The 26,087-nt window shown below is 42.7% G+C and overlaps 1 protein-coding gene across 1 annotated transcript in view; it reads left to right on the forward strand.

Moving 5' to 3' along the window:
• The first annotated feature begins 7,582 nt into the window (after nt 1–7,582).
• Nucleotides 7,583–26,087, forward strand: part of PHEX (phosphate regulating endopeptidase X-linked) — a 221,706-nt gene continuing 203,201 nt past the window's right edge. The window contains exons 1-3 of the mRNA XM_050777361.1: nt 7,583–8,392; nt 13,746–13,814; nt 21,963–22,124. Coding sequence (XP_050633318.1) covers nt 8,275–8,392; nt 13,746–13,814; nt 21,963–22,124 — 349 coding nt within the window. The 5' untranslated portion in view covers nt 7,583–8,274. The remainder of the gene's footprint in view (nt 8,393–13,745; nt 13,815–21,962; nt 22,125–26,087) is intronic.

Below are 26,087 nucleotides of genomic sequence, written 5' to 3' on the forward strand. Positions count from 1 at the left end.
AGATAGTAACTGACTTGCCTGTGAGCATGCCTTTGATATGCAAATCAACCAATCCATGTTCATATACCCCCCACTTCCTTTTACCAGACTCCTGCAGTGAAGGACCCTATACCCCTACCTCTCCACCCCACGTCATCCCAGGGCTAGTTACCAGAGCACTGGAGACCACTCTAGAGACCAGAGCCTGCTGAAATTATTCATGCTATCCACCCAATCCTACACCTGCTCAGCTCCTTACCCTGCCTTGCCCATTCCTTTCCTTGAAAACCACAATAAAGTGCCTGTGGTTTCCCTTTGCTCCTTCTGCTCCCTGATGGTCCCACATATGGCCCTGTGTGGCAAGCCATTGAAATGGGAGAGTTCCCTGATTCCCCTTGCAGGATATGAGACAGGGGTGTGACTTGCCTGTTTGGTTACCCCCGCATTTCAGACCCCTTATGGGAGGGGGAGCATGCAGATGGGCAGGTGCAGGAACCAGGGTGAGCGCTTTTGGGCTCTGGCCCCACGGCAGCATCTATGGGTGGGTGTTTGTGACTCCCGAAGCCCAAGTGGGCATGTGTTACAGTGTGTTCCTTTAGCTTTGCCATCTGCAGATGGCTTGTGTGTTAATCAGCTCAGTGGACCCTCTGCCTTATCACAAGGGCAGGGGGCGAGTGTGACAGCCTTCTGTATCCCAAGCTCTTGCCCAGTGTCCCAAAAGAATCGGATCACACGTGGGCTTGAAGGTTGAGTGCAGGGTTTTACTGAGTGATGGAGGTGGCTCTCAGTGAGATGGATGGGGAGCCAGAAGGGGGGATGGAGTAGGAAGGTGGTCTCACTCTCTTCTCTGACTGCCCCTGGCCGAACGCCCCTTGGCATCCAGATGTCCCTCCTCTTCTCTCTCTGCTGCGTCGTTCTGCCGTCACTGGTCTGCTGGTCTGCTTGCCTCCTCCTCTCTTTGCTTGGGGTTCTTCTGGAGCTTGGGGTTCAGGGTTTATATGGGGCCAGGGTAGGGGATATTGTGGACCAAAAGGCACCTTTTTGGGCGCGAAAATAGAAATGCCTGTCCTCCTTGGGGCCTCTGGTCTTCATGCTTGAGGGTGGGGCCTTTATCAGGGAACTGCCCTCTTGTACCTAGTATTTCCCTGTCTCCTGTCTGTATCAGCGTGCCTCGAAACTGTGAGTAATAAACCCTTTTCAAGGGCTGTCTCCACGTTTGTTATCTTAACCATACCAGATTAAAACAAAGTCCAAGTACATTTCAACACAGGAGCCACATAGATTTGAGTTCCAACTGGGCTCTATCATTTACCCATCATGTGACCTTTGGAATATAACTTATCCTCAGCTGGCTCCAGTGTCCTTATCTGCAAAAGATTCCTATATTGTAGGACTGCTCTAAGGACTGATGATAATACACATAAAGTGAGCAGGCACTGAGGAAATAGTAGCTGTGTGGAAAGGAGGTGAGAAAAATCAATGGATAAAATCCCCCTTAAGGCTCAGAAATGAGCAAGTATAACACATGGATAGATAGCCTCTCCGATGTATATATCCTTCCTCATGTTCAATTACTAGCAGCAACACATCAGGAGATAGTTCGTGTATTGCTATTTTTGTTCCTCAACTGAAAAATGTCCCCCCACTGCCATATTAAATGATGGCTGCTGTTCCTGTTAAGGAAATAAAACCTGATAATTACTCTCTTAAACAAGAGAATTAAAGGAAGCATAGTTTATCACTCTGCCTCTGCTCAAGTGTCACTTTGAGATGCTACACCCACCTTCACTAATTAGCTGATAAGCAAACTTATCAAGAACCACAGCAGAGAGACAAGAGGTTGGAATTTGAAACCATTCTGGCCTTAAGACAAATTCTGGCCCTGTGACCTTTGGCAAATCACTTAATAGCTTCAAACTTCAGTTTTCTTATCTGTAAAAGGAGATAAGGACACCTACCTAAGGAAGATGTTTAAAAAGATCAGATACAATGTAAGTAATGTATCTCATTAGTGAAAGGCCTGGGATTTGAACTCCTCTAGTCTGAAGGACCTGCCAGTAAGTAACAGAGCCCACCACAATCCCCAGACCTGAGCTTTCACTATTTATTTTCATAGCTCTTCTCTCCCTCTCCTCCCTTCCCTCTTCCCTCCTCCCTCCTCCTTCCAATGGATGGATGAAAACATTTTTCAGAATTTGAATCATTTCCTTCTTTCTCACTAAAATTATGGCCCACATGGGATTTTACTGCTTGAAACAGAGGACCCTGCACATCCAAATAATGACCAGATGCACTCATGTCTAGCATAAAGACGGCTTCGGCTGTCATCCCGGCCCATTAGCAGCTTGGGCCGTTGTTACTGGATTCCGTTACCTCGGGAGAAATCATTGTACCTGTGAGTCCTGCAGGGAGAGTGGTAAATGCCCAGGCAAGTCCCCTCTTGGGGTGGGGCTCGGCGCATCTGGAAGCCTTCCTGTTGTCCTGCAAGCTGCCCATTCTCGCAAACATTCTGGAAGTCTTCCCAACGAATCTACCGCTCAGGGATTTCTGCTTCTCTGGGCACTGACTGCCCTTATGGTCAGGCCTGCATGCTTTAGGGTTATGTGGCCAAGTTGGGTTTCCTATACAGTATTTTCATCCCTGTTGACCAGTCCAGAACCTCCGGCATGAGTTCTTGGTCTTGCTTCACAAGGGTTTGCACAGGGCTAGGCACCTGAGAAATGCTCAAAAAACTTCTGTTGATTCATCGATTGATCCACTGAATGTCCAAGATAGTCCTGAATGTTCTTAATTGAAATAGGTGGGTGTACAGCAGACTACTAACAAACTTACCTTGCATAATGACTTTTCAATTAACTAATTTTCACAGCTCTAGAATTGTTGTAAAAAGTTTTAGAATAACGTCCCTCCCCTTTTATTTCCCAGAATAATGACTTCTCACTCCCAAACACACTAAATTGTATGCTAAATCATAATATTGAAATCATAGTTTCAATATTACAGTTTCAGGCAAAGACACATTCACCAGTTTCCCTGACACAGCAGTTTCTATTCAAAGACTCTCGAATGGAACAATTTTGAGTTACAGGTCAAGTGTGGATAAACATTTTCTTTTATGTGCCATGTAGATGGCGTGAAGATGTAGCTTTTGTTTTGTTTTGTTTTGTTTTTTTGTTTTTGAGACAGAGTCTTACTCTGTCACCAGGCTGGGGTGCAGTGGCGTGATCTCGGCTCACTGCAACTTCTGTCTCCCAAGTTCAAGCGATTCTCCTGCCTCAGCCTCCCAAGTAGCTGGGACTACAGGCACGCACCACCACACCCGGCTGTTTGTATTTTTACTCGAGATGGGGTTTCACCATGGTCATGATCTCCTGACCTCATGATCCGCCCACCGTGGCCTCCCAAAGGGCTGGGATTACAGGCGTGAGCCACCGCTCCCGGCTAGAGGTAGCATCTTTTACTACTCTTTAGTGCAGAGGTTGGTAAACTTTTCCTGTCAAGAGCCAGAGAGTGAATATTCTAAGCTTTGAAGGCCAAAATGTCTCTGTTGCAAAACTACTTAACTTTGCTCTTGCAGCATGAAAGCAATTATGCACAATCTACAAATAGGTGTGACCTTGTTCCAGTAAAAACTTTGTTTACAGGCCGGGCATGATGTTTCACGCCTGTAATCCCAGCACTTGGGAGGCCAAGGCGGGTGGGTCACCTGAACCCAGGAGTTCGAGACCAGCTTGGGGAACATGGCAAAACCCCATCTTTACTAAAAATACAAGGATTAGGTGGGCGTGGTGGCGCACCGCCTGTAGTCCCAGCTATTCGAGAGGATGAGGAAGGAGAATCGCTTGAACCCGGGAGGTGGAGGTTGCAGTGGGCCAAGATTGCGCCAGTGGACTCCAGCCTGGGCAACAAAGTGAGGCCCTGTCTCAAAAAAAAAAAAAAAAAAAAGTTGAAAAATAAAATGCTTCATTTACAAAAACAGGCAGTGGGCCAAATTTGGTCCATGTACTCTTGTTTGCAGACCCCCGCTTTAGTCCTGTGAGCACCTATTATTTCCCTGTGCTTTGAACTTCTTTATTTTGCCCTAAAGGGTTTTTTTTTTCTTTTCTTTTCTTTTTTTCTGTGCTACTTTAAGTGTGGTTTATTTTGAGGGCAAGATTATCATCATCTCCTAAAAGGTTGAAAAATTAATGCAGAAAATGGCACAGAATGAACAATGTACCTTATAATGAGTGATTCTCCCACATCCTTTCCTCTGGCAATCCCGCCACTCTCAAGTTTTCCTTTATTCCTTTTGTGAATAAAAGAAAGCTTCATTACATTACATTACACAAACTATGTTTATTTTCAATATTTCAACAGTTCTATATTACTTTTATAGACTTGTTTTCATTGTTAAAGTAATACATTTTAAAATTACTTATTTTAATTTTTAATGTTTGTGGGTACGTATCAAGTGTATATATTTGTGGGTACATGAGATGTTTCAATACAGGCATGCAATATGAAACAATCACATCATGGTGAATGTGGTATCCATCCCCTCAAGCATTTATCCTTTGTGTTACGAACAATCCAATGGCAGTCTTTCAGTTATTTTAAAATGTACAATTAAGTTCAATGAATACATTTTTCTGTCTGTGTTTGCGTATCTTAGTTTGGGATAGAACACATCATAATTTTCCTATTACAATTAATGAAAGTAATTTTTTGGTTTAATGGCATTTCACTCAGCAGTTGACCGTTCAGGAATGAATTCCTGTTGGTAAGTGATGGGTAGGTCTAACTTCAGGGGAATCCCCAAATTCCCCTCACCTCTGGGGGAATTGCAAGTTCAAGGCAGGTGAAGGCTACTTCAGCTAGGAACTCACGGCCACTATTCAATGTGAGTGGGGACGCTGAAAGTTGTGAAGAGATTGGGAGGAGGAAGGAAAGAGGAAAGAAGTGAGTCCTGGTGTCGTGCTTGGGTGACTGTCCTCTTGCTGTGCACAGGAAGCTTTGTCAAGCTGCAGACATGCCATGTATGGCAAAGATCCCATCTCCCATCTATCCATTTGTGATTTTCCCATGCCACCTGAGGCCATTCCTTGGTTTCAGTGTCCTTGTTTGTAAAACAGAGTTAAAATACCTTTGCTATCAAGTATGTAGATTTACCATGAGGTTAAAGCAAATGTTCTATGCCTATATGAAGTATCATTGTCAGCTGAGCATTTAGAAGGAATAATTAGGGCTTAGCATGTGAGGTTCCTGAAGCTGAAGCTGGTTGTTTGTTGTTTGTTGTTGTTGTTGTTTTGAGACGGAGTCTTGCTCTGTTGCCCAGGCTGGAGTGCAGTAGTGCGATCTCAGCTCACTGCAACCTCTGCCTCCTGGGTTCCAGCTAGTCTCCTGCCTCAGCCTCCCAAGTAGCTGGGATTACAGGCATCTGCGACCTCGCCCGGCTAATTTTTAAACTTTTAGTAGAGTCGGGGTTTCACCATGTTGGCCAGGCTGATCTCGAACTCCTGACCTCAGGTGATCCACCCACCTTGGCCTTTTGGTTTTTTTTGAGACACAGTTTCATTCTGTCACCCAGGCTGGAGTGCAGTGGCGCCATCTCAGATCACTGCAACCTCCACTTCCCGGGTCCAAGCGATTTTTGTGCCTCAGCCTCCTGAGTAGCTGGGATTACAGTCACGCACCACCACACCTGGCCATGTTTGTATTTTTAGTAGAGATGGGGTTTCACCACATTGGCCAGGCTGATCTCGAACTCCTGACTTAGAGTGATCTGCCCACCTTAGCCTCCCAAAGTGTTGGGATTACAGGTGTGAGCCACCACTTCTGGCCCTGAAGCTGGTTTTTTGTTTTGTTTTGTTTTTGTTGTTGTTGTTGTTGTTGTTTTCGAGACAGAGTCTTGCTCTGCTACCCAGACGGGAGTTCAGTGGCATGATCTCAGCTCACTGCAACCCGCCTCCTGGGTTCAAGCAATTCTCCTGCCTCAGCCTCCTCAGTAGCTGGGATTACAGGCGCCTGCCACCACACCCAGCTATTTTTTGTATTTTTAGTAGAGACGGGGTTTCACCATGTTGGCCAGGCTGGTCTCGAACTCCTGACCGTGTGATCCACCCGTCTTGGCCTCCCAAAGTACTGGGATTACAGGCGTGAGCCACCGTGCCCGGCTGAAGCTGGTTTTTAAGAGTTAGTGGCTAGGGCTAACTTGGATGATTTGTATTGCTCTTATTTCTCCCTTTCACTGTGAAGGGTCAGGAAATGTCGATGCTGGAGCTGCAACATTGAACATGGTTCCTGACCTTGTGGAGTTCATGGTCTAAGATGTATTCTAGAGTCAAGTCCAAAAACTCTTGGGAGAATCTCATACTAGGGGCCAAAGGCCTGCTAAGATGTGTTATGGAATAACAGCAACAAAGTAACATCAACAACCAGTGAGCACAGGATAACTACAACACACCATGATGTCATAACTTGGACAAAGACATGATCCCCTGACTTTGGTGCAACATGAAATGAGCAGAAAGTAAGGTATGTTATGGAATAAGCCCCAAAACTTGAGAGAATTCCATGCTAAGGGCTTAAGCCCTGACCAAGACAAGCCAGACAGGATCACGAATGTGTGGCCATGTTATACTGAGCTCATCAGCACCTGCTAAGCTCCTGTGTCACCTCTAAAGCCATGTGCACAAGTTTTGCATTGAGATAATTGCTCTACCGGTTTCAGGTATAGTTGAATTCTCTACCCCCACTCCCACTGCCCTATGACCTCCAGCAAAACAAAAGCAGGTAGGTGGTAATTGTGTTGTGAATTAATGATATCTATATCTTTAGATGATAAAATCTATATCATTTCAATGGTAGCATTGGAATATCAGTTGCCCTTCCCCATGAAGAAAGCACATTGTTATTGTTTAAATCATTATCATAATAAAAAAATCAAAGACCCAGTCATTCATCAGTCTTTCCAGTGAAGTCAACTGCCTTTGTTTTTTGTTTGTTTATTTTTGAGACAGGGTCTCTGTCACCCAGGCTGGAGTGCAGTGATGAGATCTGGCTCACTGCAACCTCCACCATCCAGGCTCAAGCGATTCTCCCACCTCTGCCTCCTGAGTAGCTGGGACTACAGGTGCTCACCAACATGCCCGGCTAATTTTTGTGTTTTTAGTACAAACAAGGTTTGGCCTTGTTGGCCAGGCTGGTCTCGAACTCCTGGCCTCAAGCAATCCCCCTGCCTTAGCCCCCCAAAGTGCTGAGATTACAGCCGTGGGCCACCACGCCCGGCCTGAAACCAATTGCCTTTGAATTCATCCTGGGGAATCTGCTGAAGTGGACACTTTATGTAAACACAAAAACATCCTAATGAATGGCTGCCTCAGTAGGAGTGGCAGACAAAACACATGGTGCACTTTTCATCAAAAACATGCAAGGAAAAAATTTTTCATCATATCTTTTGTAGTTGCTAATAAACTTAATTCACGCACTTGTGTTTTTTTGTGGGGTTTTTTTTTTTTTTTTTTTTTTTTGTACAATTCTTAGTACCACAAAGAGGAAGTGCTTTTTCTCCTTCCTTTAAGAAAAAGTTCCAGTTCAAACCATCAGCCTCTGTAGGTTGTCTTAATTGCTACTTTGCACTGCACTGGACTATGACTGATTTTTGGCACATGCTATCATACACAAAGTTCCTAAAATAAAATGCTCCAGGATATCCTAGGAACTCTTAGAAGGCTTTAAAAAGGGACTCACACACTGAAAGAATATCTTTGATGAAGACAATTCAGGCAAGCAGAATGATTCTTGCAACAGAATTACATGATTAATTGAGAACCTGAAGTGGGTCCGGTGAATCCTGGCCACCTAACTTACCATGATTTGGGGGAGTTTCACGAGAATCCAGTTTTGATAAAACAATTGTTTTTTCCTCCCCAAGTGACTATACATTTAAATAGCTAAAACATCTGTTCAGCAACATAGTAAAACATGTATACTCGGAACGCTTAAGAGAAAAGCCTGCCAAACAATCGGTTGAGAGAGAGTTTGCTGAGGGAGAGCACCAAGATAAAGCAACGTTGTTTGTTTTGTCTAGTCAGGGGGAAAGCCAAGGCAACCAATATTTTGGTTTTTATAATTTTCATTTGTGAAGAATTATTTGAGAAAGGGTGGCGAGGGGAGATTTCCTGACGGGAGTTTTTTAAGCTGTCCATTAGTAGAAGAGCAAGAGAGCCTTGGATGTCAACGCCTCACTCTTGAGACCAGCCACCAAACCACGAAAAGTGACTTTCCTCTCGTGTGCTCTCTACGGCCCTTCTGATGGAAGCAGAAACAGGGAGCAGCGTGGAGACTGGAAAGAAGGCCAACAGAGGCACTCGAATTGCCCTGGTTGTGTTTGTCGGTGGCACCCTAGTTCTGGGCACGATCTTGTTTCTAGGTAAGTGGAGTGCAGGAGGCCGGGGGAACTGGGTGTGTGTCGAGAAGTTTCCTTGTGCTTTATTGTAGCAAAACTTGTCATAACACAGGTATAGGGCTGTTTGCCTGCGTTCGTAGGTGGTGCATCTTTAGTTTCTATCAAATATGCAAATGATAAAGAAGCCTTTTTTAAGGAGCCTAAATAAATAAATACACCCAAGTACCAAATGTATAGTCCAGAAGGCAAAGTGGGTGTAAGTGGCTTCGAGTAGCTGGCTGATTCTGTTGCATTGGGCGGAAAAATTTTTATGTGGTACATTTAGCAAAATAAGTGTTTATGAATTCATAGTCACATAGTTTCATTTATATTTTGAGGAAAGACTTTACATTGTGATGAAAATCATGCTGGAGTGTCTTTCCATTTGACTTTTATTAATGTTTGCTTGAACGAATCATGAAATTTAATTCACAAAACACAAATCAGTCCTTTAAAGTGTACTTTTAATGATATTCTTCAATTCCTTTCTTATCCAGTGACTCTGCTATGCAATTTGCTTTACAAATTAATATGAAGGAAAACAGAGGTTTTTCCCCCAGGATTTGAAAGATACTGTGATTCAGTTATTTTAATGACTCTTGGTGAGAATGATGTACCCAGAGAGTATATAGGATGATAGAAGTGTATTCCTATGAAAAAGAATCAAATATCTTGGAAAGGAGTGAAGGATTTTCTAAAATTCTAGGCTTGCTGAACCCTTGACTATTACCATTTTAATTTTTCTCATACAACCCGTAATACTTCATTAGCTTGAACGTTATGTAGGAATGAGGAGATTCTAGGTGCAGTTTGAAATGTAGCAAACCTGGAAACCTTCCTTGGCATATACAGGATGCAGGAGGCCATGTTTATTTTGGCAGGGGTAAACCAGTAATTAAAAGAGGTAGGGTTGTGTGGTTGAAAACTCTGCTAAAATGAGCAAACCATCTTTCCCTGTTTTCTGTGGCTGAAGATTTAGGAAATTAGATGGGTTTATTGCTTTCTGGTAAAGCTAAATCTCCTACTCCTGCAACTGAATCTGTGGCTCTTGAAAACTCTTGTGAGATTTCTCAGTACTTCGGGTTCAGATAAGTGTCCTCTGCTGAAATTCAAAATGAGAGGGAAAATTCTATGGGCCATGCCAAAAGACTACATGCTATGTGGAACGTGACTGCAAGGTTAGGTTTTGCAAATGCTCCCAAACTTAAAAATCCAAATAATTATTGTTTATGTAAAAATACGTACTCTTTTTAACGATATTACCACTGCATGAAACTTTTACAAAGCTCTACTTTTATGATTACATCCTGAGGCCGTGGCATATCCGTTGAAAGATTCTCCATGGCAGCAAATCTTTGTTCTTTCAGAGAAAATTATTCTTAGGAAACAGTGTCGATGTTCTTAGAGCAAAGTAAAATTCATCAAGCCAGACACTAGTATTACGGATAAGGAGGCCTGCATAACATATGAAAGAGAACTTTCCTGCGTGCCCAGTAACCTGGCTCTCACCTTGACTTTCTAAGAGGAGCTCAAATGATGTTAGAGAATAAGGGCAAACTAAGGCTGTGGCCTCTACAACTTTGCTTCTCAAAATGGGGTCTGTGGACCAGCAGCATCAGCATCACTGGAGAGCTTGAGCTCCACCCCAGACCCGCTGATCCACAATCTGCATTTTCACAAGACCCCCAGGGGATTGTTCGCAAATACAGGTTTGAGAAGCATTGCTTCAGGTGACCACATCTATTTGGATGTATACATTCAGGGATACTTCTTTTTGTTAAATATTTCTGCACTATTTTAGAATCACCCCCTTACCCCCTCTCCCCATCCCTCTCCTCAACTCTGCCACCCACCTCCACTCTGCACCCAGGCAAAGCGCTTGTCTGACAAGCTCCAGGGACCTGTCCGGCAATGCTCTTCATGACAATATTCTAGTTAGGGTCGTCTTCTCTTCAGGGGGCTTCCTGGTTGACTTTGTGGTATATTTCTCTGCCTGTCCACATTCACTTACATGCCTGCAATTTCTAGCATCCCTTCTTACCTCGTCTTTGTATCTGAGGCTCCGGGATAATCTTTTCTCGAAACCTTAGTGCTTCTATAGTAAGAGTGATTGCCAGTGGCCTTGCGGTGGCTTCAGAGAAGCTACAGGGCACCGGAATGGAAAACATACATGCCTGTAACCAGTTTATTTATTTCCAAGTGTCCTTTCTTCTTCTCTTTCCCTCTCTTTCCTCCCCACAATCTGTTTCTCAGATGCACTGGCCCGCAAACTTTTTCTGTCAAGGGTCAGATAGTAAATATGTTCGACTCTGTGGGCCATACGGCCTCTTGCAACTATTCAATTCTGTTGTTGTTGCACAAAAGCAGCCACGGACAATATGTACGCAAATGGACATGGCTGTGTGCCAAGGAAATCTGATTTCTAGACACTGAAATTGGAATTTTATATACTTTTCATATGTCATGAAATATTATTTTTCTTTTTATTTTTCCCAACCATGAAAAAAATGTAAAAGCCATTCATAGCTCATGGGCTGTACAGAAACAGGCAGTGGAGTGGGCCTACAGGCCATAGTGTGCTGACCCCTGCTTTCTGGCCATTCTTATGCTCTTGATCTGTGGATGACTCCACTGCATCCTGAGGACATTTCCTCTGGTTACAGAGAAATCTACAATGAGAAACCAAACTGCTATTTACAGGTATTTTTCAAAGCTCCTAACCATTCAAAAGTAACATCTTAATTTTTATATTAAAAATATTTTCTTTATTGTCTCTATTTCATTCACTTACACCTTCACATTATCTGGGCTTGTTGATCCTCATTCATTTGGAGGATTTTAAAATAACCCCATCCATGGAGATAATGCTCTTCCTTGAGGGGTTGGGTCTGTCAGTGTCCCAATTAATTATATACACACACACAGACACACACACACACACACACACACACACACACACACATATATATATATTTTGAAACTGAGTCTCACTCTGTCACCCAGGCTGGAGTGCAGTGGTGCGATCTTGGCTCACTACAACCTCTACCTCCTGAGTTCAAGCAATTCTCCTGCCTCAGCCTCCTGAGTAGCTGGGATTACAGGCACGCACCGCCACGCCCAGCTAATTTTTGTATTTTTAGTAGAGATGGGGTTTCACCATGTTGGCCAGGCTGGTCTCAAACTCCTGACCTCAGGTGATCCGCCCACCTCGGTCACCCAAAGTGCTGGGATTACAGGCCTGAGCCACCGTGCCCGGCCTAATTAGTTATATTTAAAACCTTCCTTCTACTCATCATTAGATAAAGATACCTGATTTTACTTCTTCAAGGTTTTGGGTCAAGAATTATTTCTCATGAAAGGAATAAATCTTTAATGATTTTATTAGCTCTTTTGTTTTTTAAAATAAGGCTAAGATCAAGAAGATATTGTCCAGAATTATAAAAATATTATTATTATTTACAATAAAGCTTATTTTTGCATTATAAAAAAAGAACACATGCTCACTAAAGAAAATTTGATGAACATATAAAAATTGACTGTTGGGGAAAATTCCCCCTGAGGTTCTACCACCCAGGCATAGTGGAATATTGCACACTAATCTTTATGCTGCCCATATATATATTTTTACCTTTTTTTTTGCTTTATACAGAAATCAAAACATATCTTTTTGCTAAGAAACTTATTTTCTTAAAAATAGGACTGAGATGGACTGGGCACAGTGGCTCACGCCTGTAATCCCAGCACTTTGGGAGGCGGAGGTGGGCGGATCACGAGGTCAGGAGATCGAGACCATCCTGGCTAACATGGTGAAACCCCGTCTCTACTAGAAATACAAAAAATTAGCCGGGCCTGGTGGCAGGTGCCTGTAGTCCCAGCTACTTAGGTGGCTGAGGCAGGAGGATGGTGTGAACCTGGGAGCCGGAGCTTGCAGTGAGCTGAGATCGCGCCACTGCACTCCAGCCTGAGTGACAGAGAGAGACTCATCTCCAAAAAAAAAAAAAAAAAAAAAAAATAGGACTGAGATGTTTCCTAGGCAGTTTTCTTGAATCTATAATGTAACACAATGCAAAGAGGCTGCTTGGAGGATGGCAGCAGAGAAAAAAGCAAAGGAAAAGAAGGCTCCATTTACAAAAACTTGCCACACTGGCTAGTAATCTATAGGTCTTCCATCTCTAGCAGAAATATAGGCACAGCCGAGCTTTCTGATCCTTCCACAGAGGGCCTTGGTCCCCATTCACCTCCCACCATCCCTCTCCCCATGGCCACATCTCCAAATGATTCATTGTTTCTGCTCACAGAGCACAGCAAGAATGAATTCCCCAGAATTTCCTCAGCTACCACAAATATTTTTGAAATCTTAAACTCACATCTGCTAATGCCCAGGTGCTACCTGGGGTTGACAAATGGGCACCCTTCTGTACTTCTGCAGAAACCTATTTAGATAATGTTGCCAGCCAGATGGGGACATTAAGCCATTGGTGAAAAGCCATTTCAATTTCAGACTTTTTTTTTTTTTTTTGGAAGAGGGGAAAGGAGGAAATAGCTGGAAGCTTGTTCCACAGAGTTGCAAATGTCTGGTAGCTAAGCTGGGCCTGGTGGGCGGAGGGTTTGTGGGGTTCAGGGCAGGCGGAAAATGACTGTTGCTACTAATAGGTGATTGAGATATGTTCAGCATATTCTTTACCCCTACTCCTTTTTTGGTCCATATCTGTATGGATGGTTTAGATAAGATCCAGAACTCTAAAAGCCATACATGCTAGCTTTCTATTTCCACTCTGATTGCCTCCAAATGACATAGTTTGAGTTTCAATTTTCCCATCTTGAACATGGGCATGGAGTTATAACCAATAGAGTGAAAGTATGAGACTTAAACCACTGATAATTGGAGGTTGAAACGACTTTAGAGAGTATCTCGCCCAGTGGTGCTCATATTTGAGCATTATCGGAATCACCTGGGGGGCTTGTTAAACTGCAGATGGCTGGGCCCCACCCCCAGGTTTTCTGAGTCAAGATCTGGAGTGACTTTCTAACAAGCTCCCAGGTGCAGCAGCAACAGCTGCTGCTGCTCTAGAGACCACACTCTTAGGAGCTCTGGTCTAGTTATACTTATCTTACATATGAGAGAACTGAGTTTCAAAGCAACCAAGAGTCTTACCAAGGTTATGTAGCTAGCAACTAGAGTCTGGTTTCGTGACATTGAACCAACTGGGTTTTGGAATACCGTGTCAACACTGAGAAGGATGAACTGATATCAAATGTGTTGCATATGTTTCCGAGGGTGGTTTACCGGATGGCGGTCTGCTACAAGTCAGTCATTTATTTTGGTCTGTTTTTTCAGTGAGTCAAGGTCTCTTAAGTCTCCAAGCTAAACAGGAGTACTGCCTGAAGCCAGAATGCATCGAAGCTGGTAAGTCACAGTTTTCCATCCTGTGTCAAGTTATAATTATGGTACCTTGGGAAGTGGAAGAGAAGACAGGTGGTATTTTTAGTATTCTGTTTGCTTGAGGTTTACCAAGTACGAAATGCAATTTTGAAGAAATTTTAAGTTTATTTTCAAGTTTTGGTGCGAAATAGTGGATCTTAGGTTTCCTGTTTTCTTTTTCCTTGCAAAAAACAGCTGTGGTGTTCTAAGCGTTGTTGCAAGGGAATCAGGAAAGGGGCTTGGAAGGCTGAATGGCCTCTCTTAAGACCCACAGGCAGAGAACATTGGTCTTCCTATGGCTCCGCTGGCTATAGATTCCTCTTTAGCTTAAGCAGTTGCATATTTTCTGGTCTGTGGGTCTGACTTGCCTGCCTCCAAGCAAGGCTCCTTTGTAAATAAATCCATGCTTCCATTGCCAGTGGGAATCCTTTTTTTCTTTTATTTTAAACTGAGACGGAGTCTTGCTCCGTCGCCCAGGCTAGCGCGACCTCAGCTCATTGCATCCTCCACTTCCTGGGCTCAAGTGATTCTCCTGCCTCAGCCTCCCTAGTAGCTGAGATTACAGGTGCCCACCACCACGCCCGACTAATTTTTGTATTTGTAGTAGAGATGGAGTTTCACCATGTTGGCCATGCTGGTCTCAAACTCCTGACCTCAAGTGATCCACCCGCCTTGGCCTCCCAAAGTGCTAGGATTACAGGTGAGAGCCACTGTGCCTGGCTGGGATCCTTTTTTGTGTCACACATTGCAAGTCAAACTTCTCTTGAGGCTGTGTATCAGTGGGTATCCCAAGGTGAAGATGACACTTAAAGTTGCCGCAGTTTTGCCACAGTGTCTTATCCCATCGAACTCATGTCTGGAGTCGCCCCAAAAGCAGCGACAGGGAAGTTCCCATGAGGGAGTACCCCATCCCGAGATGGGGCCAGTTGGGATTCCAAAGAAAGAAGCACTCAATAAATGCCAGGGCAGCCGGTCAGTCCAAAGCATTTATTAGTGCAGCTTATGTTGAAAGTGCTGCAGTGTATCCTCAAGACAGTGAGAGAAAAGGGGTGTTCTACTTAGGGTATTAGGGTGTGAAGACTATATGACGGTTTAAGGAATTTGGCTCAGAGCCAGTACTGGTTTCTTTCAGTGTTTTGTGCATCAACCTCGATACCTTTATCAGTGCCTGGGAATGTCCAAGGGTCCAGTTTGGGCCTAAGCCTGCTGGGAAAAACCTGCAGCTGGAATTAGCCGGGCATGGTGGCTCATGCCTGTAATCTCAGCTACTTGGGAGGCTGAGGCATGAGAATTGTTTGAGCCCAGGAGGCGGAGGCTGCAGTGAGCTGAGATCGTACCATTGCACTTCAGCCTGGGTGACAGAGGGAACGTCTATCTCAAAGACAAAACAAAACAAAACAAACCGGCTGCTGGCTGGGTCACAGAGTGATCAGGGTATTCTGTCATTTTTGGTTAGCACACCGAAAGCGGCGGGGCGGGAGGAGGAGGGATACCTGGGGGTCCCACACACAGCTATTAGATTTCCCTCCTAAATCAGTGTTAGGGCCTAGATTTGAGGGAGCCAGATTCCAGCCCTCACCCTCATTCTTTAAGTGGGCAGGGACACTTTTTTCAAAAGGAAAGTCATCAAACAAGTTAAGCATGTGGCCCTTTCACTTTCCTCTTGGCCTTAAGAGGTTAATGAACAAATTCACCAAATATTTGTTGCACATCAGGTACTGAGTTAGGTTTTGGAAATAGAGCAGTGAACCAGGTATGGGAAGAAAGACAATACGGCAATTAATACAAGAAGAAAATTATGAAACCGGGCGTGGTGATACACGCCTTTAATTCCAGCCACTTGGGAGGCTGAGGCTTGAGCCCTGGAGTTGGAGGCCAGCCTGGGCAAATTAGTGAGACCCCGTCTCTAAAAGAAAGAAAGAAAGAAAGAAAGAAATATCAGTCAGTGGAACACGTTACAGAGAAAATTTAACACATAGAACAATGTGATAGCAAGTGACAGGATGGCTAGATTGAAAAGCCTGAGGACATGACCTTGAAGGTGACCTTTGAATGATGAGGAGGGAAATGCTGTGTGAAGACTGAGGCAAGGGCTTTCCAGGTGGGGGGAACAGATGGGGCAAAGGGTGGATAGAAGCGTGGACTTGAGGAACGGGAGGAGCTTTTGCTAGGTGAGGTGCAAGCGATGAGGAGTCAATGGGGGGGCCCAAGTGCCAGTGAGTTTGGGCTTTCCTTAAGTACACTCAAAAGCCTCTGGAGGCTTTTATGAAAGAGAGTACATCTTATGAGCATTTCAAAAGATGTCTCGGTGGAGGGCTCCATTAGCGGGAGTCTTTCCTGATGGAGAAGAGACCAGAGGGAACAAGAAAGAAGAAGGTGACTCAGGTAGGTTTATTTCCGTATGCCAGGTGAGAGGCAATGCTGCCTTGAATTCAAGAGATGGAGAGGGAGAATGGGGGAAGGATTAGGAGGTAGAGGGCCTATTGAAGGATTCGATTTGGGCTGTGAATAAAAGCAGACAATTGTGGGTGATGCTTAGATTTTTGGTGATGGTTGGGCAGTGGTGTTTGTTGAGATGGGAAACACTTAGGTGAAAGAGTTTGTAAACTCTGAGAGCTTATACAAAGGTAGTGGCTTAGATAATTGTGTTAGTAGAGTTCTTTTTTTTGTTCCATTCTTAAATGATCAATATATCTGTTTTAACCAGGCTGTGTGTTGAGTGACTTACAGGCACCATCTCATAAAACCTTCAAAAGATCCCCGTTGAAGTTGGTGCTATCACCATCCTCACTTCCAGATGAGGAAATGGAGGCTTCTGGAGGCTAAATAACTGCCCAGGGTCTCATCCTGAGTTAGTAGCAGAACTGGACTTCGTGTCCATGTCTGGCTCCTTTCCATCTTTTCCTTGGTGATATGGGGCCATGCCAGGCAACTCTTTTTGGCCCTGGAACCATCTGGGAACTCCCAGGCCCTTTCCTGCTCCAGGCTTGAGTAATTGACCTGGGGTTTTCTCCAGTGGCGAGAGGATGTCATGGAGTAGGGTGAGAGAGCAGGCGGAACTATCAGGACAGGTTTTAGAGTTTATGTCACCCGGTGCTTTGGCTGTGGTAGGGTTCTTGCAGATGTGTGAAATGGGAATTTTTGAGCTCACAAATTTTCAACTTGAGTTTAGAACACATTTTTTGTATGGAAGGCCACTTATTTTGTGAGTTTTCGTTCTGTATTATACATCATCATAATGCAAGTGTAAAACTTACAGCCTCCTGCCAGCTAGTGTGTTTTGCCTTGCTGTCCTGTTTTTAATTTTCACATTGGCAAATGGCTTTCTAATGTTGAAAAAATATATACTGATTTTGCTGTTTCTGTAGTGAAAGGCTCACCAAAGACACAGTTCTCTTTAGTGTAGCATGAGCCTCAGTGTGCCCAGGGGTCTGCAGAACAGCTGTTGAGTACACATGACAGGAGAATTGCGGCCAAGCCAGGGCCTTAAACAAGAGGCTGTGCGTGCGTGGGTGTGCGTGCTGAAAGTTCAGAAGACTAGAGTGTTTGATCGCCTTCTGGACCATTTCTGAGCAGGTGCCAACCATTTCTGAGATGCCTCCTCTCCTTAACTCTCCTCTTCTCTGTGTCCTCTTATTTTAATCCCTCTTTCAAAACAAGAGCTGTACGAAGAATGCAAAGAAACAAGGAAAGGGCATGCATGCTTATGATCGCAGATAAGGGCAGACAGAGTGACTGGGTGTGAAGCATGATCTAGCTATTTACAAGCCACATGATCCTGGGCTAAATATATAGCCACCCTAAGCCTCAGTCTCACCACGTGTAAAATGGGAATAACAGTTTTTACTTATACTAGTTGTGAGAATAAAAGAAAATAATAATAGACTGGGCCCGGTGGCTCCCGCCTGCCACCCCAGCACTTTGGGATGCTGAGGCAGACAGATGACTTCAGGCCAGGAGTTCAAGACCAGTATGGCCAACATGGTGAAACCCCTTGTCTACTAAAAATACAAAAATTAGCCAGGCGTGGTGGCACACGCATGTAACCCCAGCTATCTGGGAGGCCGAGGCAGGAGAATCACTTGAACCTGGGAGGTGGAGGTTGCAGTGAGCTGAGATTGCAGGTTGAATCTGCACTTCAGCCCTAAGGGGGAGGCTGCAGTTCAGCCTGGGCAACATAGTGAGACTCCGTCTCAAAAAAACCCAAAAAATTAAAAAAAGAAAAAGAAAATAATAATGGTAGTAGCAGTAATCTAGGTTCACAATGCTAATTCTGAACCCCAAACCCAGAAAACATTGTAACCCTCAGTTGGCAAGATGGGGGCCTGATCTCAATTCCTGTGATGGCAAAATTGGATCTTAACTCATGTGAGGCTGCTTCAGATTTCATTTATCCTACTTATAAGAATATGCATATGTTTCCCAATGGAAATATTAATGCACTTGCTTCAGGCCTGCCACTCCAGCCATTGCTGAAGTATTACATGATCGGTGGTTATATGCAATGTATTTTTTTTCTAAAATCTGAAAAATCTATGAGCTCTGAAACATATCTAGCCTCAAGAGTTTCAGATAAGTGATTGTAGAATTATAGTTCCCAGATTTAGCTGAATACATACATACATACAGGATGCTCAGTGAAATTTGAACTGCAGATATACAATGACTACTTTTTTTGGTGTATGTCCCATGGAATATTTGGTACACACTTATTCTAAAAAGTGGTTGTTTATCAGAAATTCAAACTTTACCAGGCATCCTGCATTTATACGGTAATGTGCCCAACACTATTCTAAGCACTTTGCATATATTTAATTTGCATCATGATTCTATGGGGTGCTATTATTATCCCCATTTTCAGGTGAGGAAACTAAGACGCAGGTTAAATCACCTACCTAAGGTGTCTTAGCTGCTGCATAGTGTTTCTGTCATTCAAACACAAGTGGTCTGGCTCTAGAGTTTGCCATGATATCATATTGCTTAAAAAGGGCTTAGCGTAGTTCCTGGCAAAAAGGAAATACTCAATATTGGTGATTTTATTATTGTTAATTATTATTATTACTACTCTCTCCCTTCATCCTTGATTAAATCTAAAGACAGAGGCTGGTATTTAGGATGCCTCCACCTCTACCACATAAACACCAGCTGGAGACTGTGTGACAATTAACCTTATATACAATGACTTGGAAGAGTACGCAGCCTGAGCTTTCACAGATTTCCTTCATCATCATATTTCTTTTATTAAAACAAGACTCTGGGTTTTCTCCACGGAGCTGAGTAGGGGGAAATGCGTTTCGGTGTCTTGACAACTATGGTCCCTTGCAATTTGAAGTCACAGTTCCCCTGCAGAAAGTGCAGCCCTGTGCCCCGCTGTGAGTTGTGAATGATGGATTGGGAGGCTGAAGCTAGAGTTTTCTCACTCAGCAGGCTTCTTTCCAAATTCAATGTGAGTGATGTATTCCCCAACTTTTGTATCAGGGCCAAGGTCAGAGCTGGCCTTGCAGTTTTTCTAGGTACCTGCAAGAATACTGGCGAGATGGAGAGGATACATTTGAGGGTTGGGGGCAGGGAAAATTTGAGAAGGAGGCCGGAAAACAGTGTACTTATGTGGATAAAAATGCGTGTGAGGGCTCCTCTGTGTAACTGTAAATGTTGTGTGGGACTGAGACGTGTGATCCATGTCTCTGAGGTGTCACATAGCAGATTCATTCTGTGGCTGCATACAGTAACTGTATATATAAATATATATGTATAAATACCAACCAAAAGAAAGATTTTGTTATGTCCTAGCACATTTGCACATTAAATATTAATGATAAAATAGTAGCAGTAAGTGAAAATGTAATTAAAGACAACTGATGCTAGTTCTGAAGCATGAAAATGTTAAGCCAATTTGAAATTTATCAAACTTCCGAGTCTTTTTTTTTTTTTTTTTTTTTTTTTGTAGAGACGGAGTTTTGCCATGTTGCCCAGGTTGGTCTCCAACTCCTGGGCTCAAGCGATATGCCCACCTCAGACTCCCAAAATGCTGGGATTACTGGCATGAGCCACAGTGTTTGACCTCTAAACCAATTTTTGGCTAGTTTTTTTTTTTTTTTTTTTTCTTTTGTGTTGTTGGGGGAGGTTTGAAAATGGTGGGGATTTTGAGGGCCTATAGAAATTAGAATGTTTTTATATTATTCACTTCATTGAAGACAAAAGGCTGTTTGAAATTTTTGTAGAAAACCTAGGCTGGAGAAATATCTAGCCTTATTTTTAAACCTGAAGGAACCACACATGTAACCAAACTGTAAGATATGTATCAAAATTTACACAGATTGTACTTTTTTGGGGCAGTTCATTCATATTTAGCTGAAATCTCATTGGGTTTTCGTTACTTCAAACAAAAATATATTCTGGCATTATTTAAAGTATGAAAATTGCCCAGAATGTCATCTTTCCAATGTCATTAAAATACTGGCTAGTTTTTAAAAAGTCAGTTGGTACATATCTTTGCGCTAGAGTGGTAGCCAGCAATTGTATGGCAGTTGGAAGGGCGTTGGAGTTCAATATTGGGAATTTTGGAAACTTCTCATTTTGTAATGAAGGGTTTTCTTTTAAAGCTCATGGTTACGTATTTATGCACACATCTCCTACCTATGGGCTGTCTTCTATATGTAATTGTGTATGGGCTTATGAAAGAGGAAAAAAAAAAAAGGTAGATCAGTCTATTGTGTCTTTCTGTTAACTTATACACATACTCAGTTCTACCGCTAGACCTGGGTCCCTCATTTAGAACACCCTACTTTGGCCCTCCTCTGGCCATGCCTCTCCTCCAATCAAGGCGTCTGTGGAGCCAAGTAGGCAGCCCTTTCCTTCTACACCCCAGAATTCCCTGCCCGATGGCCCCAAGCTCCCTTCCAGGATCTGTGTGGGTCTCTTCTGGGGCTTTATTTCTCTGAGAGCTACACTGAATATCAACGAGCTCAAGAATGTGAAAATATATTGTAAATATAATTTTTAAATATTTAGCTAGATGACATATGGACTTCTGTTTCCATTAGCCTTCACTGTGAGGCAAACCACCCAAACTATAGAGGCCTGGAACAAAAATCCTTTGCTATTTCTCATGATTTTGTGTGTTTGGTGGATGGTTTCTCTGCTGATTTTTGCCTAGGCTCATTTGTGCAGCTGCATTCAGCTAGAGGGGTGCCTGGACTGGAAGGTGAATGATGGCCTCAGTCAATGTCTGGCAGTTGTGCTGGCTTGGTTCTTCTCTATGTAGCCTCTTGTCCTCCAGGAGGCTGCTTCAAAGGGCAGCTAAAGGGCTCCATTCAAAGGGAGTTAATATGGAAGGTGCAAGGCCTCTGAAGGCTTAGCTTTGAAACTCACAGAAAGTTACTTCTGCCAATTCTGTTGGTCAAAGCAAGTGACAAGGTCAGTCCAAATTCAAGGCAGGGGAAATAGACTCTACCACTTGATGGGAAGAGCAGCAAGGTCACATCGCAGAAGGACAAGCAGGATAGAAGAAAGAGTCACAGTTATCTTTGCAAATAATTGACCACACACTCTATTTGTATTCCTGTCCCATACCCCACAGATGTTAGGGATGATCCTGCAAAAGCTGGTAGTGATAATACCACCAAACTTTTATCCATTCACTTTTTTTTTTTTTTTTTTTTTTTTTTTGAGAGACCGTTTCACTTTGTCACCCCAGGCTGGACTGCAGTGGTGCGATCTTGGCTCACTGCAAACTCTGCCTCCTGAGTTTAAGCAATTCTCCTGCCTCAGCCTCCGAGTAGCTGCGATTACAGGCATGCACCACCATATCTGGCTAATTTTTGTATTTTTAGTAGAGATGGGATTTCACCATGTTGGCCAGACTGATCTCAAACTCCCGATGTCAGGTGGTCCACCTGCCTCGGCCTCCCAAAGTGCTGGGATTACAGACGTGAGCCACTGCGCCCAGCCTGTCCATTCACTTTGAATGTAGTCATTTCATATAGTGAGGTAGATTCAGAGAGTTTTTTTAAGGGGAAATATAAATGCCAAAGCTTGGAAACTGGTTGATATGAAATCGTTGTTTAATTTGGAAAAGAACAGTACACAACATTCAGTGCTTATCATTAATCCTATGATTTTCTTTCTAAATAGCTGCTGCTGTCTTAAGTAAAGTAAATCTGTCTGTGGACCCTTGTGATAATTTCTTCCGGTTCGCTTGTGATGGCTGGATAAGCGATAATCCAATTCCCGAAGATATGCCAAGCTATGGGGTTTATCCTTGGCTGAGACATAATGTTGACCTCAAGTTGAAGGGTAAGTTTCTACTGGGGTTTGGTGATACACTTTACAGAGAGCAATATTTGACAGGAAAAATATAGTTTGGGATTTGAAGCATGACTTCTCACTTTTTAACTATGCTAAATTCATTTCCAAGAATTTTTTAAATGAAAGGTTGAAAGGAAAGTTTACAGAATTTTGATCTCCCAGATCTCAACATAAGACTAATGTAGGTTGTTATGTTCATGTTTGGTAATAGTAAATTCTGCTGAAGGATAAAGAGCATTTGATTGAGATTGCAAGCAAAGGAATAGTTAATGAAAATTGTATCAATATACTCGTTTGTCTGTCGTATTCAGAGCAAACTTCATTTCTTGCTGATTGTGTCCTGGATTTTCATGGCTTACAAAATGTACTTAACACCTCATCATCTTTTGACATCACTTTTGAGAACTCTGGATGACCTTGTGGTTGTCATATTGTTCCTGTTAACTTCTAAGTTGGCTCTAGGGAGATTCACTTTTCTCCCATGGCCACTCTAGCAATGACAAGCTCACACACACATACTCACACGTGCATGCACACAAACATACATATGTGCTCAAAGAAATCCCCCCCGCCCCCCGCCAAAGTTGGAAATGTCTATTATTGGAGGATATTCTGTTAGCATTGGATCTAATTTTTATGCTAAGCTATTGGAGAAGGCCACTTCAGGAGGGAAGTAGGAAGATTTCAAAGCCAGATAAGGTAATTGTTTTGAGAAGGCAAAAATAGTGGGTTTTTTTTTGGCTCTTTTTGACAACTGTGAGTTACACCATGTAACTTGCATTCAGTAACACCTACAAAGAACTCCTGAGAAGTTATAAAAATCATTTTCCCTTCCCATTTACATTTCCCCAAGATTTTAAATACTTGAAAATTAAATATATATCATTTTACAATAAGTAAAACTCTTGGCAAAATAAATAATTAGATACCGATTGTCAATTATGAGGAAAAATGTGCTTAAATGTCACAACTAGATATAAATCACATGGATTTAATATTTTCTATAAGGAGACCCAAATTCAGTCTTGGTAAATTATAAATGAGAATTTACAAGGATGTCAGGGTTTTCTCCTAAACCCAAAGGAAGATTCTCATACTATAAAATCATAAATAAGACCTTGAGGAGTGAGTTTACTAATACTTATTTCCCTGTAGGACATTCATTCATGTTGGTCTTTGATTTACCATTCTTGTCCATTTCCTATTTACCTTATCTTGCTTTTCTTACTCAATAGACGGATGTGTACACACACATGTGCACACACACACGCACAGTCATGCGTGCAGAAACATTACTGAAGGATAAGAAAACTGCAAGATTTCCAGACATACGCTCCTTTTGCATTAGTTATAACCCAAAGATTTCTATCTTCAGGACATGAAGTGGTTAACGATAACTTAAATAACTTTTCAGGGGTGTCTGGAATTTTAACATAAAAGTTAAAATCAGTATATCAATATGCTTTGTTTGAGGAGGGTACTGTCTATAGGCTCCTTCAAAATCAATAGATATGCGAGTAAATTGTTTAGCACAGGGTTTTTGTATTTACTAGCTTCCTTTTAAAAATCAAAAATTTTATTTCCCAGCTCCATTGAAGAAATAAAAAGAGAGCAAAAATTAAAAGAAAGGTCGCTCATAAATCCATCATAAGAAATAACTGCTAATAAAGCAGTTGGGGATATTTCTTCCCAGGTTTTGTTGCACGTGTGGGTCCATATGCATAACTTCATATGCACACCTATATATTTTAAAAATTATCTAATATTATGTGTACTACTCTAACTTATTTTCAGAAACTATGCATTCCTCATAGACATAGATTATGTCAGTAGATACCTTTTCTTTCTTGCTTTCTTGCTTGCTTGCTCTTGTCACCCAGGCTGGAGTGCAATGGCACTATCTCGGCTCACTGCAACCTCAGCCTCCTGGGTTCAAACAAGCGATTCTCCTGCCTCAGCCTTCTGAGTAGCTGGGATTACAGGCACTTGCCACCATGCCTGGCTAATTTTTGTATTTTTAGTAGAGATGGGGTTTCACCATGTTGGTCAGGCTAGTCTTGAACTCCTGACCTCAAGTGATTGGCCTGCCTCAGCCTCCCAAAGTGCTGGGATTACAGGCGTGAGCCACCGCACCTGGCCAACTTCTCTTATTATAAATAACACTGTAATAAACATCCTTGTGTATACATCTTTATGTCCTTATCTAAATGATCTAAATATATCCTTAGGATAAATTCCCAGAAATGGAATTACTGGGTTGAAAGAGTACTCTAGATTTCTTTTTTGATGCATATAGCCAAATTGCCTTTTAGAAAGTTTCTTTCAGCTGGGCACGGTGGCTCATGCCTGTAATCCCAGCACTTTGGGAGGCCGAGGCAGGTGGATCACCTGAGGTCAGGAGTTCAAGACCAGCCATGGCTAACATATCAAAACCTAGGCTCTACTAAAAATTAAAAAATTAGCCGGGCATGGTGGTGCCTGTAATCCCAGCTACTCAGAAGGCTGAGGCAGGCGAATCGCTTGAACTGGGAGGCAGAGATTGCAGTGAGCCGAGATCGCGCCATTGCGCTGCTGCCTGGGCAACAAGAGTGAAACTCTGAACTCTGTCTCAAAAAAAAAAAAAAAAAAGTTTGTTTCTGGGTCTTTATATATATATATATATTTTTTTTGATGTTTTAAAGGATAACTTTCCCATCAACTGCTTTCTGTGGTATAAAGTAGAAGTCAGCAAACCATGGCCAGTAGACAAAATCCAGTCCACTGCCTGGAAGTTTTATTGGAACACAGCCACATCCATTCACTTATGCATTATCAATGGCTGCTTTTGCCCTCCAGTGGCACAACCGAATAGTTGCCATGGAAACTGGATAGCCCAAAAACCCTAAAATATTTACTGTTTGACTTTTATAAACAGTTTGCCAGTCCCTGATGCCTAGTATAAAGTAAAGCTTTGAATGTATGTATTGGATTCAATTGGAACTGTCTAATTAGTTGATAGCTCCTTGGTAGCTTCTTTGGATTTCTTAGATAGTTAATAATAAAGGTAAGAAATACTAGAACAGGCTGAGCGTGGTGGCTAATGCCTGTCATCCCAGCACTTTGGGATTACACAAGGCAGGTGGATCACCTTCAGGTCAGGAGTTTGAGACCAGCCTGGCCAACATGGTAAAACCTCGTCTCTACTAAAAATATAAAAAAATTAGCCACGCATGGTGGTTCACGCCTGTTATCCCAGCTACTCAGGAGGCTGAGGCAGGAGAATTGCTTGAACCCAGCAGGCAGGGGTTGCAGTGAGCTGAGATCACACCACTGCACTCCAGTCTGGGCGACAGAGTGAGACTTCATCTCAAAAAACAAAAATACCAGAACAGTGTTGAATAATAGCAATGATAATGGGTGTAAGTTTCTTATTCCTTGCTTGGGTGGTAATGCCTCCAGTATTTCCCCTGAAAACATACACTTTTTGTTTGTTTGTTTTAGATAGCTATTCTTTTTTGTGTTCTGTTGTTCCTAGTTTGCAAAAAGGTGCTGCCCAAGAAAAATGCCTCTTTGCCATTTATCAAGAGACTCAGATAGAGTCTCTCTTTTACCTTATCTTGATTTACCCCTGCTGAACTAAACTTATAATTTTGAAATAAATCCTGCCTATTAATGGTTTGTATTTTTTTAAGACATTACCAGAATTGAAGAAGCTAGCATTTTGTTTCACACATTTGTGTCTATATTTATGATTCATATTGGTTTGTGATTGTTTTGTGTACTAGGTTTGTCAAACTCTGTTATTAAGATTGTGCTGGCATAGTCAAACAAAGTGGGAGGCTTCCTCCCACATGTTTCTATGCTCTGGGAAAGACATAATTCAATAAATCCCAAGTTACTCTATGACAAGCACTGTAAAGGCCGAATTCACAAACTGGTTGTGGGGTTCTTGTTTCAGATGTCAAGAAGGAG

Source organism: Macaca thibetana, chromosome X (assembly GCF_024542745.1).
Source record: "Macaca thibetana thibetana isolate TM-01 chromosome X, ASM2454274v1, whole genome shotgun sequence".
In the NCBI taxonomy this organism is placed as follows: Eukaryota; Metazoa; Chordata; class Mammalia; order Primates; family Cercopithecidae; genus Macaca; species Macaca thibetana.